The 13,574-nt window shown below is 38.1% G+C and overlaps 1 protein-coding gene across 1 annotated transcript in view; it reads left to right on the top strand.

The window, feature by feature from the left end:
• The window catches only part of SLC13A1 (solute carrier family 13 member 1), a 96,373-nt gene that overhangs the window by 13,286 nt on the left and 69,513 nt on the right, over positions 1-13,574 (top strand). The window contains exon 2 of the mRNA XM_060633005.3: positions 8,296-8,424. Coding sequence (XP_060488988.2) covers positions 8,296-8,424 — 129 coding nt within the window. The remainder of the gene's footprint in view (positions 1-8,295; positions 8,425-13,574) is intronic.

Here is a 13,574-nt window from a genome sequence, read left to right as displayed (position 1 = left end):
ATCTAACTGAGCGGACATTGGTCTCCTTTCACTGTGGCTTTATCATTATTTGCCTGTGGTGGCCATAGTGGTGGTTGTGATGTGTGGTGGTGGTAATGGTGGGGCAGCTCTATTTTAGGGATGGGGGGGGCTTGCCAAGAAGGTGGAAAAAGAGATGGAAGAGAAAAACTAAAGCGATCACCAGGAGATAAATATGGGAGAGCTAGACACGATGGGCCAGTCTACAGCTTTCTACTGACAAAATGAAGGAGTTTTTCCTCTACCTCAGAACTGGTTCTGTGAACCAGATATCCAGGATACCCCTTCAGTGGCAGCACAGACAACTTACGCGTTGTCTGTTTTTTTTCCTTCATTAGAAGAACCTAGTCACCAAAAATTCCTTACCCTAATATTAGTGTTTTTTAAATAGATACGAATAACAGAAAACAATGAAATGTTTTTGTCCCTCTTTTGTTACTTCTTAACAAGAATATTCACAGATATTTGATTTTTAAAAATAATTCAACATATTTTAATAATAGGTTCTTTAAAAAAATGCTTAACATTGTGTCTGGATTAACCTTCTGTTGTTAAATGCCTGAAGAGTGTTGATGGGAAAGAACACTTTCCTTCCCATGACTCCAAGCCTGACCAAGGAAGATCACATAATAGAAAACAGGAACTGGAGGGAGATATCAATAGGATGTGACTATAATTTATCAGCCAAAAGAGGGACACTTTTGAGAATGAAAAGGGTTGCTAATCAGAAAAATACCTGTATGTCAGGTGTAAACCAGCACTATCCCAAGAAAACTGAGATTGCCATCTTGCCCACCCAGAGAGAGAATTCTCTATTCCTCCTTTTCTAGACCTTAAGTTTTCCCCAAGATATGAAAAATGGGGCACTTGCCACAAATTCTGGGAAGGCAGCTCTTAGGGACAATGCAGATATGGTGCCTTAGCCAGCTGCAATTAAAATCTCCTGGGACTCAAATGCAAAAGTATAAAATGTGTTTGAGTGTTTGGGGGAAGCTCCATAGACAAGACATAAATTTGAACCTTACATTGAAGGATGGACAACTTTTCAAAATATGTTCTAAATCTAGGGATTAAATTTGAGCAGTTTATTTTTACCTGGGAGCAGTACCTGGAAACCTGTGTCTGGTTTCCAAATTGGAGGCCAGAGTTAAAGAGAAAAGGGAAAAAGGAAGTAACCCACTGCCTCTCAAACTTTAACTTGTATATGAATCACCCGGGTAACCTGAAAATACTGATTCTGATTCAGTGTGTCTGGGGAAGGGCCTGATTTCTGCATTTCTCACAAGCTCTAGGCTCATGCTGATGCTACTGGTCCATGGGCCACACAGAAATTCAAACAAACAGTCCAAATGTTGGTTCTGAAATGGTAAAGAAAGATTTACTTGCAAGGCAGAGTATCTAGGTAGCATTTTTACTACCAGAGATTTTATTCAAATGCCAACAAAGGCCAAGCAGATAAGAGAATAAAGTGAAATGGTGCAGAGGTGCTGTGCAGAACTGAAAAGCACAAGTCTGTCTTGAAGGACAAGCTCTGCTTGAGTCTGGAGAATTGTTGACAGGGAAGAATATTATCCTAATATTACCAAATTCATTAGTTTTTTTTTTTTCAAGGAAAGCCAGGAATTCAGATTTTATTTTTAATATGAAATTTGGTTTGTAAATCATGATTCAAATTAAACACTCACATGTGCGCGCATGCGCACACACACACACACACACACACACACACACACCATCGTGAGTCAAATAAATCATATTTTGTTAGGGTCATCAGCTTCCAACTGCTTCATCCAAATCGAACTGGATGAACTTCATCCAGTCAAACTGGATCAAATGGTCCAAGGGTCTAGAGTATGGTTACAGGCAGGTAGAAGCTTCCACTTAAGGGCATCTGGAGGCTTACTGGTATGACTGCCTGGCTGAACATTATGTATTAAAGTTCAGAAAAAGGCTGCATAATGAGGAGCAGGGATAAGAACCCAAGTATCAGGAAGGTGCATAAATAAACTCCTTAGAAACAGAGAGCTGAGGGGCACCTGGGTAGCTCATTTGGTTAAGCTAAGCATCTGACTTTGACTCAGGTCATGATCTTGTGTTTGTGAGTTGGAGCCCCGCTTCGGGCTCTGTGCTGACAGCTCAGAGCCTGGAGCCTGCTTTAGATACTGTATCTCCTTCTGTTTCTCTGCCACTCCGCTGCTTGTGTGCCCTCTCCTCTCTGTCTCTCTGTCTCTGTCTCTCTCTCTCTCTCTCTCAGAAATAATAAATGAATAAACTTAAAAAAAAATACGTTTAAAGAAATAGCTGATGTCAGAAAGTATTTGGGGTAAGTCTTATTATAATTAGAGTTCAAGATGAGGATTTTGGATTCTTTTCAATAAACAACTGAAAATCACTGACTTGATTTTAAGTCCGGGCTGGGCCAGTTAAAATATGAAAGTTATTAGGGAAGCTAATAATTTGATACTTGAAATTTTGCTTTTTATTGTGTTTTAAAAAGTCGGCCACTGAGCAGAGTATGAAGTTTAGCTGAAGTAGACCCATATGGAGATGAAACGGGGGTTATGTTAGCTAGCACCATCTTTTCCGTTTATTTTTGTTTTAGCAGTCCGTTATAGATTGGTACTACAAATAGATTTCAGGGTGGCTAGTCCCTTAATCTGGCTTTATACAAGGGAATGACAAAATCAAAGTGGAAGATGATCTGGTCAGGAAGAACAGTCTTGCCTGCAGTGGAGGAAGTGGGGTGGAGGTTGATGGGCAGATCTGAGAGAAAAATGACAGGGGATGGATAGGTGATCTGGCTGTGGCTGAAGAGCAAGACAATAAAAGAGTTCGTTTTTCTTTGAAATCTGGGTTCTTGCAAATATGGTAGAAAACAAAGTCGTAAGGAGAAACTTTGGAGGAACTTCACGTGTTCTCAACAAGAGAAAACACAGGCCTGGTCGTTCTCACGCACTGGCATTTTAAATTAAGCTAGTATTCACAAAGTCTCTTCAGAGCAAATCAGAAGTTTCAGTCAAGGCTCAGGTTTGTCTCGTTGTTTTGTTGTCAAGATTATAGAGGCAGACTTTCTATAAACCTGTCAACATCCAAAAACCTTTATTCTTTCTCCTTTAAAAAGATAACACAATGAAGACATAACATAATCTAGTTTCCTATGGATTTCTTAGACCCCCGGCTGAAAGTGCAGGGATGCCAGATGACTAAACACCAGGCTCAGAGGATTCAGCCTGACATGGGTGAATCAGAGGGCAGCAGAGCTAGGAATTTTGTTGCCCTGGGAAAATCATAAGTAAAACACCTCATTAAACTCAGACAGCAGTTTTTGTAAACTTCTCAAATGCAACTCAGGATTTGCAGAGATTAAGCACTGTGGGAGCCAAACAAAGCCATATAATAGATGCTAACTTTTGTTGACCACTTAGTACTCTCCAGGTGATTTCATTTCAAAATTATTTATATAAGCCAAATATAATAATATACTTTAACCATTTTTTTATTGACATATACTTGATATCCAACATTAGATTCGTTTCAGGTATAGAACACAGTGATTCCACATTTGTATACACTGTGAAATGATCACCACGGTAAATCTAGTTACCATCTGTCACCATACAAATTTACATTTTTTTTCTTTTTTCTTTCTTATGATAGGAACTTTTAAGATTTACTTTCTTTGCATCTTGCAAATTGGAGATACAATGTCATTGACTGTAGTCACCATGCTGTATGCATTATGTCCTCATGACTTTTTATTTTATAACTGGAATTTTGTACCTTTTGATCCGCTTCAATCCATTTTGTCTGCCTTCCCAACCCCTCCCCTCTAGCAACCACCAATCTGTTCTCTGTATCTATAAGTTTGGCTTGGTTTGATTTTGTGTGATCATTTCTTTATTAGATGCCACATATAAGTGAGATCATGCGGTAGTTGTCTTTCTTTGTGTGACTTATTTCACTTAGCACAATACCCTGGAGGGCCTTCTATGTTGCCACAAATGGCAAGATTCCATTCTTTTTTATGGCTCAGGGGTATTCATACATATACCATATTTTTATCCATTCATCCATCAATGGGCACATAGGTACTTTCCATACCTTGGCTATTGTAAATAATGCTGCAGTGAACATAAGAGTACATATCTCTTTTTGAATTAGTGTTTTCATACTCTTCAGGTAAATACCCAGTAATGGAATTACTGGATCATCATATGGTAGTTCTATTTTTAATTTTTTGAAGGACCCCCACACTGTGTTCCGGTGGGGCTGGAAATTGACTGCACCAATTTACATTGCTACTAACAGTGCACAAGTGTTCCTCTTTCCTCCACATCCTTGCCAGCACTTACTGTTTCTTTTCCTTTTCCTAATAGCCATTCTGACAGGTGTGAGGTGATCTCAGTATGGTTTTGATTTGCATATCCCTGAAGATTAGTGATGCTGAGCACCTTTCATATGCCTGTTGGCCATCTGTGTGTCTTCTTTAGAAAAACGTCTATTCAGATCCTCTGCCTATTTTTAATTGTTTGTTGTTGTTGTTACTGAGTTTATGAATTCTTTATATATTTTGGGTATTGGCTCCTTACCAGGTGTATAAATTGCAGATATCTTCTCTCATTCATTAGGTTAACTTTTATTCTGTTGATAGTCTCCTTCTCTATGCAGAAGCTTTATAATTTGTTGTAGTCACATTTGTTTATTTTTGCTTTTGTTGCTGTTGCCTTTTGAGTCAGATCAAAAAAAAAAAAAAAAAAAAGTATCACCAAGACCATTGTCAGGGAGCTTACTGCCTATGTTTTCTTCTGGTAATTTTGTGATTTCTGTTCTTACATTCAAGTCTTTAATCCATTTTGAGTTAATTTTTGTGTGGTCTAGTTTCATTCTTTTGCGCGTGGCTGTCCGGTTTTCCAAATACTATTATTTGAAGACACTGTCCTTTCTCCATTGTATACTCTTGGTTTCTTTGTCATAAATTAATTGGTCATATATATGTGGGTTTATTTATGAACTCTCTATACTGTCCTATTGATCTATGAGTCTGTTTTTATGCCAATACCATACTGTTTTGATTATTATAGCTTTGTAATATCAAGCTTTGTCCTTTTTTCTCAAGATTGCTTGGCTGTTCATATTTTTGTGTTCCATACAAATTTTAGGATTGTTTGTTCAAATTCTGTGAAAAATTTCATTGAAATTTTGACAGGAATTTCATTGAATCTCTTGAGTGCTTTGGGTAATATGGACATTTTAACAGCATTAATTCTTTAAACTCGTGAGCACAGAATATTTTTCCATTTATTTGTGTCTTCAATTTCTTTCGTCAGTGTCATAGTTTTTAACATACAGATCTTTCACCTCCTGGTTAAATTTATTCCCAGATATTTTATTCTTTTTGATATAGTTGTAAATGGGATGGTTTTCTTAATTTATTTTCTTATAGTTCATTGTTACTATATAAAAACACAAAAAATTATAGTTGTTTTGTGTCCTGCAATTTTAATTAATTTATTAGTCTCAGTAGTGTTTTTGGTGGAGTCTTTAAGATTTTCTCTATATAATATTATGTCATGTGCAAATAGTGCCAGTTTTGCTTCTTCCTTCCAATTTGGATTCCTTTTATTTGCTTTTCTTGCCTAATTGTTGTGGCTGGAACTTCCAGTACTATGCTGAGTAGAAGTAGTAAGAGTGGACATCTGTGTCTTGTTCCTGATCTTAGAGGAAAGGCTTTCAGCTTTTTACCATTGAGTATATGATAGCTGTGGGCTTGTCATATATGGCTTTTATTATACTGAGTTTTATTCTATCTATACCACCTTGTCGAGTTTTTATCATAAAAGGATGTTGAATTTTGTCAGGTGCTTTTTCTGTATCTATTGAGATGATCATATAAATTTTATTCATTATATCAATGTGGTATATCACCTTGATAGATTTGTGGATATTGAACCATCCTTGAATCCCTGGAATAATTCTCACTTGATTATGATGCATGATCCTTTTAATGTACCACTGAATTCAGTTAGCTAATATTTTGTTGAGGATTTGGCATCTATGTTCATTAGGGAGATTGACCAGTAATTTTTTTCTTACGTGTCCTTTTCTGGTTTTGGTATCAAGGTGATATTGGTCTCATAAAATGAGTTTGGGAGCATTCCCTCCTCTCCAGTTTTTGGACAAGCTTAAGAATGAGAAGTGTTAGATCTTTTAATGTTTGGTAGAATTCACTGGTGAAGCTCTTCAGTCCAGGACTTTTCTTTGTTGGGAGTTTTTGATTACTGACTCAATCTCCTTACTAGTAATTGGTCTTTTCAGATTTTCTTTTTCTTCATGATTCTGTCTTAGAAGATTGTATAGTTCTAGGAATTTATCCATTTCTTCTAGTTTGTCCAGTTTATTGGTATATAATTTTTCATAGTAGTCTTTTATGATTATTTGTAATTCTTTGATGTCAGGTATAACTTATCTGATATTCTAACTTTATTTATTTGAGCCCTCTCTCTTTTTTTCTTTAGTAGGTCTAGCTAAAAGTTTTTCAGTTTTGTTTATCTTTTCAAAGAACCAGATCTTAGTTCCATTGATCTTTTCTCTTGTCTTTTTAGTGTCTATTTTATTTATTTCCACTCTGATCTTTATTTTTTTCCTTCTACAAATGTTGGGCTTTATTGTTATTTTCCTGGTTCCTTTAGGTACAAAGTTAGACTATTTGTATTTTTTCTTGTTTCTTTAGGTGGTGGCATGCCAACGACTATCTCTCTGATTGTTGTAGACTCGTAGTGCCCAGAAATGCTGTCCTCCCTGGCCAGCAGAGCCAGGCACTCGAGGGGCATATTCTGTGGTGGGTATACTTTCCTGCTAGCTTTGGCAGGGCTGTGAGTGTAGGACACAGCCTCCCAGCTCTGGCAGGGCAGAGGGGGCCGTAGGGGTGGACACCACAAGGCAAGGGGAGAATGCAAAAATAGCACCAACCAGCACCTCTTTCCCTGGACAGAATCCTAACAGGCTCTGCCCCTCTGGGAGACACTTTAAGATTAGCAAATGATTCTCCTTCGTGTATGGTCTCAGCACTTTTCAAACTGCTGATTTTGTGCTGAGTCCCAGGGTGGGTGAATTTGTACATGAACCCTTGAAGAGTAGAATCTCCATTCCCTACAGCCTCATGGTTCACCTGAACCTAAGCCCCACTGGTTTTCAAAGCCAGAGATTTGGGGGCCTCCTGTCTCTGGTACAGATCCCAAGAGTTGAGGTGTCCAATCTGGGGCACAAACCCCTCACTCCTCAGGGAGTAACTTCATATTTGTGAGATATCTCCTAATTGTGGGTCACCATACCATACACAGGGTTTTTGGTGAGACCACATCTCTGCCTCTCTTACCTGTCCAGATGTGGCTTTTTTATCCTTTGTTGTGAAGGAAACTATTAAGGTAGTTCCTAGGTTTATTTTTCTGAACAAATTATCTCATGTGTGGCTATAGATTTGTTGTGTCTATGGGAGGAGGCAAGTTCAGCTCTGCCATCTTGAGCCCCAAATCTCAACCATTTTTTAACAACATCGTAAAACAGAAACACACAATTTTATACCTAGCAAAGCAACAGATTCTGTTAAGAATCTCATTTCTGTTGAGTCTCTCTGTGTTTCCCCAGGAGCTCAGCTGTCTTTCTAAAAAGCAAAGCAGGAGGCTCTTAAACTCCAGGTCCATGTTACTTAGGAGCTCATTTAGTCCCATCCATCTCATGTAGCTTGGCACTGCCCTTCTTTATCTGAAGCAAAATACAGCAAAAAGTTTTTTCTAGGTTGATTTACGCCCTTTAGTAGGAGAGGAAGGCAGGTGTACATGTGCCACCAACAGGCACCAGGGAACGCATTTAAAAGTCATATATGTCTTGCCCCAGGGGAAAGACAGTAACTTGGCTATTTACACACTCCAGAAGAACCGGGAGGGCATTTTATAGGCAAATAAAAGTGAACACAAGCATTCATACACACCGATATGAGCACAGAAAATTGACTATATGCTGTTATCTGTTTCGAAGGAAGGTGAATGAAAATTAAAAACTGAGGACTTTTTTGTCTTCAGTTTTTCATTTTATTAAATTTTGGCTCTTAGAATCCCTGAGAAATAATTATTTGCTGCCCAACTTAAAGGTTCAGAGACCTCCAGAGTTTCCTCTTACTTTCTCGGTGACACAGCTCCATTCAGCAAATGTGGATGTGATTTGATTAATGATTTCCCAGCCTCATTATTTCACCTTGCATTTTTCTTTGGTTCTTTCCAGGAAGCAGAATGTGCCTACACACTCTTTGTCATTGCCACATTTTGGCTTACAGAAGCTTTGCCTCTGTCAGTAACAGCTTTGCTGCCTGGTTTAATGTTTCCATTGTTTGGGATCATGCCTTCTAAGAAGGTAAGTCCTCTTGCAAATGTATGTGATAATTAGATTCCTTATTTTGTGCTGATGCTCCCATTGAGAAAAGTTGTATTGAAAGGGAGCAATAATCCTATTGATAAAGCTTCCACGTAAGTCCTGCAAGTTTCCAGTTGTTTCTCCCTAGAATTCTGCATGTATGTCTGCATTCAGGTGGACAGAAACAAAACACAGGCTGTAGCCTCTTGAGTCATGTGTGTCAGTAGGAGAAATGCGTGTCCAGCCTTCCTGGGCTGACATCTATGGCTGGTGTCTCCCTCCCAACAAAAGGGCCAACCTTTTCACATCCTGCATAAGCTTTTTCTTTTCAACAGAATTTGGTCTCACACAGTGTTAGAAAAGCAATTTTTGTTTTTAATGAAGAAAAAGCTACCCTGTTTTCTTTTCCAGAAACCTGCCATTTCAAAAGATAAAGCCAAATTAACTTTCATGTGTATTTCTATTTTGTTCTTGCTGAGAGGAGTTTATTCATGCTGAGAGGTGTTTCTTACCTTTATACAATCTGAGGGTACCCGTCTGAAGAAAATGGATTCAGTTTCCCATTAAAAGCATGAAATGCATTGAAATCAGAAAATCTGTCTTCATGCAGTCTCCAGCCACCCAGCACACAACTGCCCAAACCACAGCTGAAAGAATCTCAGGAAAGATGTCAAGTTCAAGATGCCAGCCCCTGCAATTTGTCACCTTTGGACTTCTATCTTCTGCCAGGGTTCAAATTGCTAACTTGAGGTTCATCTGTCTTATAACGTGGGTAGAGATTTTTCTTTTTAAATAACCCATGTTATATAGAGATGGGGTTTTTTGTTGTTGTTATTTTGTTTTGTTTTTTGTCCTATGGGAGAAGCAATTCCTTTCCTTCTCTTCATGTCATTCTTCCTCATTTCATAGTTCAAGATCTTCTTTTCTTCTTTTTGCGTTGCAGATCCATTTTACTCCTCTTTTCTTACTGCATTTTCCCTTCCCTCAGAATCTTGACTCTTTTCTTTCTAAGCACCATTGCTTGGGAAGAGAGTGTAGCTTCTCGTCCCCTTCTGCTGCCCACAGAATCTGGGATCTATAATGTAAGAAGTTTCTCAAATGCTCCAACATGCTACATGGCTCCCAGTAAAGGAAAATTTAAAAGAAGGGGCAGGCAAGTTCTTAAACGTAGTGTGTTAAGTTATTAACCCCTGTCCTGCTGGCCTAGGTGGTTGTACCTCTAAAGGTAACTAGTTCAACAGTGACGTATTTGTCTTTTACGGTTTAATAAGAATGAAACTGACAAAATTGACTTTTTAAAAGAAGCTGAGATCAAAGCAAGATTAACTGCAACTGGGGCATTTCTGTAGCAAAGAGGCTAAAGGAAGACAGGAGAAGAAGGATGCCTAGGAAAGCCTGGCTTTGTGGGAACTGCCAAAGAAATATCTTTGCCTTTTTACAGAATGTGGAGGCCTGACTAGAGGCAGCAAAATTCTAGGTACTGTCAGCTGTTGCGTTAGTCAGGCTGCCAATACCTGTCCAAGAGTCCTTTGTCTCCAGAAGTGTCAACCTCAGACTAATTTAACAGTCATAGAACCTTAGCCTTGGAAGCTCGTACTTCTGGATCATTTCATCCTGGGCAGGGATTTCCCCTCTCAATAGCTCTTACAGATGAGATCACTCAGGAAGTGTTCGGGTCTTCCTGTGTGTGGGTTTAGAATACCCTTCAAAGAAAATACATATGTTTTTTAACACTTTGAATACTTGATTCACTCAGCTTTACTGAGCCCAGTGTCAAACTCAGTCACTTTGTCCCTAGACTTTCCTCTAAATGTCTAAGATTACGCACGCACACACACACACACACACACACACACACACACGGACAGCAACAATAGCAACAATAAAAACTTCATCTTTCTTCCACATGACATTGCTGTTTTTGATGTGAAAATAAATACCATTTCCTCTTTCAGTCTCCCCTCTCCAGTCTTTATGGTTTCTGCATCTCAACTCCCTTCCTTAACCCCACCACCTCCACCTGTGCCATCACCACCATCTTCACTCCTGTTCCCAGAACTACCTCCAGTTTGTCGGTGGTACTTATGAATTAGATAGTTAGTGAATGTAATGTCTATCACGTGGTAAGCACTCACTATATATTAGTTAATATTATCATTATTTGTACATTGACAAGAGTGAATACCTCACTAGAAACATTCTGACTGTTGCAAAGCTAAGTGAATCTATTTCATTTCAGCCTAAATTCGTTGCAAATTTTATGTGACTTTTTTTTACCCTAAGCTTAGTAGGAACTTGAAACAAATCAAAGTCCTTAGGACTTTCAGTGTAGCAAACTGCTCTTCAGTCTTATGATCCTCTTTCCAGAAAGGGCAACTGGAATTTTACTAGGAAATATCTGACCAAAGTTATGGGGAAAGGGCTAGAGATTTATTCAGAAGACCTGAGCTTAAAACCTGATATTCACCACTAATTACTTGTATGGTCCTTATCATGTCCCTTAGCAACTCTTTTTTTCTCATAATCCAGAGGTTGTTATAATAATCAAATCAAATAAAAATGTGAAACAGTGATAGATACTAGGCATCAATTATTCTTATGAGTTTTAATATCCACAGTTAAAGGTGTTAAATATCATACCAGCCCTTCTGAAGGATTTGGAATCTCAACTTTGCCATGGAGACTAATGTGTCTTTAATACCCTTGTCTAAGTTCAGAGCCTTACACATCCTTCTCTTTGGCCACAATAGTTTTAATCTTATGTTATGCGTTTATTAAGTCAATGCTAAATATCTGTATCTTACTGAGCACCTTATTGTATTAAATAATGTCAACAAATTTTGAATTTCTCTCATATCTATTGAATAAAATCTGAAATGCTAAATATTTAGGGTGCTGAATTAGATATTCCAAAACAAATATCATTATTATTATCATCGTCATGGAAAAAGTGTTTATATATAAATTTTATAGATATAAATATGAAGATATTCATATGTATATGCAGATGTTATATATTTAGGTCAGTCGTGCAATAAATATCTATGTGCTAGGACTCTGCCAGGAATTTGGGAATACATTAATGAGTAAATACAGACAAAAGTCCCTGTCTTCATAGGAGAAAAGAGACAATAAACAATATACCTTAATGCATAGGTAAATTACAGGGAGTTAGAAGGTAATTGGTGCTATGGAAAAAAGCAACAGGATAATAAAGATCTAGAGAGGGTTAGAGTTTTAAACAGGATCATCAGAGTAGACTCAATGAGGTGTCAATACCTGAACAAAGACTTACAGGAGATGAGGGAGTTAGTCATGTGGATATCTGGGGAACAGCCGTCACCGAAGGCCATACGGCCCCCACAAAGACCTCAAGACAGGAATAGGTCCGAAGGGTGATTAGAGCAAAGTGAGTGAAGGAGAAAATGATAGAAGATGATGTCAGGGAGATAATGTGTAGAGGGACTAGACCATCTAGGGCCAAAGTAGGCCAACATAAGTAACATTTTAATGAAATGAGAATGAGACTCTCTAGAGAATTTTGAGTAGAGGAGTGGCATGATCAATTTGACTTTTATTTAAAAGGATAATTTAGACCTGCTATGCTGAGAAACAAGGCAGAAAGAAGGAAACAGGTAGCACGTTATTGCAATAATGCAGTTGAGAGGCCATGGTTAATTCAGACAAGGGATAGTAATAGGGATATTGAATATATTGTTAATGTATTTTTAAGATAAAACCAACAAAATTTCCTGTATGATTTGATAGAGCATATGATAGAAAGAAAGAATTCAAGGATGCCTCAGAACTTTTTGACCTGGCAGCTGGAAAATTGGAGTTGCCATCAACTGAAATGGGGAAAACCATGGGCAGAGTAGGCTTGTTGCACAAGAGAGGCTGACACCAGGAATACAAAGTTGGACACTAAGTATGAAATAACCGTTTGATATATAAGTGAGGGTGTTAAATAGGCAGTTAAATACAAATGGGCCCAGAGTTCATGAGAGAGAGCTGAGCTGGAGATACAGGTTTGAGAATTATCAGCATATACATGATACTGAAAGCTCTAAAAGTTGATGAGATCGTTTAGAGAATGAGTGAAGATAAACAAACAAAGATAACAAAGAACTGACTAATTGGAGAACTACAACATTAAGGGATTGATAAGAAGAAAAAGAATTTGCAAAGAAGAATGAGGATGGGTTATTGAGGTAGGAGGAAGACCAGGAGAGTGTGGGATCCTGGAAATGTTTTAAGGATGAGGCAGTGATCAAACGTGTCAAATCTAATAGGTCAATTAATGTGAAAACTGGAAATTGACCATTGGATTTAGCAACAAAGCATAAATAAACTTGAACTTTTATGGGTAAGTATACTGACTTGTAGGAAGCTTGTGAACTGGTAAATTTTATAGCTAAGAGAGAACCCACATGCTCTGATAGCAAAAGTGCATGTGTTTTGGTGAAATCCCACTTTGAGACAGAGATATGACTACCTTGATCTTAAAAACAGATTTCAAATTTCATTAGAATTTTATTTGACATGCTTATTTTGCCTCAAAAATAGTTATATTTACCAGTGTCATTTACAGACCAGTAGCATTTTCTCCTATTACCTCCTATACACATGGGCTATAAACAAACACATATACTCGTGACTAATGTGCTGCAAATATACTGTGATGAAACCCAAAGAATGGGTGATACAATGGAAAACAAAAGAATGTGAGAATTCCTCCTTAGGTGTATAATTATTTGCATTTAGACAGTTGGGCTGCAGGCCATTTTTTTGTTTACAGAGTCTATTAAGAGACTGGAAAACTATGAGTCTGAGGGCCAAATTCAGCCTGCTACCCAATTTTTAAATTAAAGTTTTACTGGAGGAGCACCTGGGTGGCTCAGTCGGTTGAGCCTTCGACTTCAGCTCAGGTCATGATCTTGTGGTTCGTGAGTTCGGGCCCCACATCTGTGCTGACAGCTCAGAGCCTGGAGCCTGCCTCAGATTCTGTGTCTTCCTCTCTCTCTCTGCCCCTCCCCTGCTCACACTCTGTCAATCTCTCTCTCAAAAAATAAATAAACATTTAAAAAAATGTTTTTTAAGTTTTATTGGAAACACACAAAGCCATGGTTATTCATTTACAGTCTCTGGCT

Source organism: Panthera onca, chromosome A2 (genome assembly GCF_046562875.1).
Source record: "Panthera onca isolate mPanOnc1 chromosome A2, mPanOnc1 haplotype 2, whole genome shotgun sequence".
NCBI lineage: Eukaryota > Metazoa > Chordata > Mammalia > Carnivora > Felidae > Panthera > Panthera onca.
The sequence above is the reverse complement of the archived record's forward strand: the minus strand, read 5'-3'. Positions and strand labels throughout refer to the sequence as shown.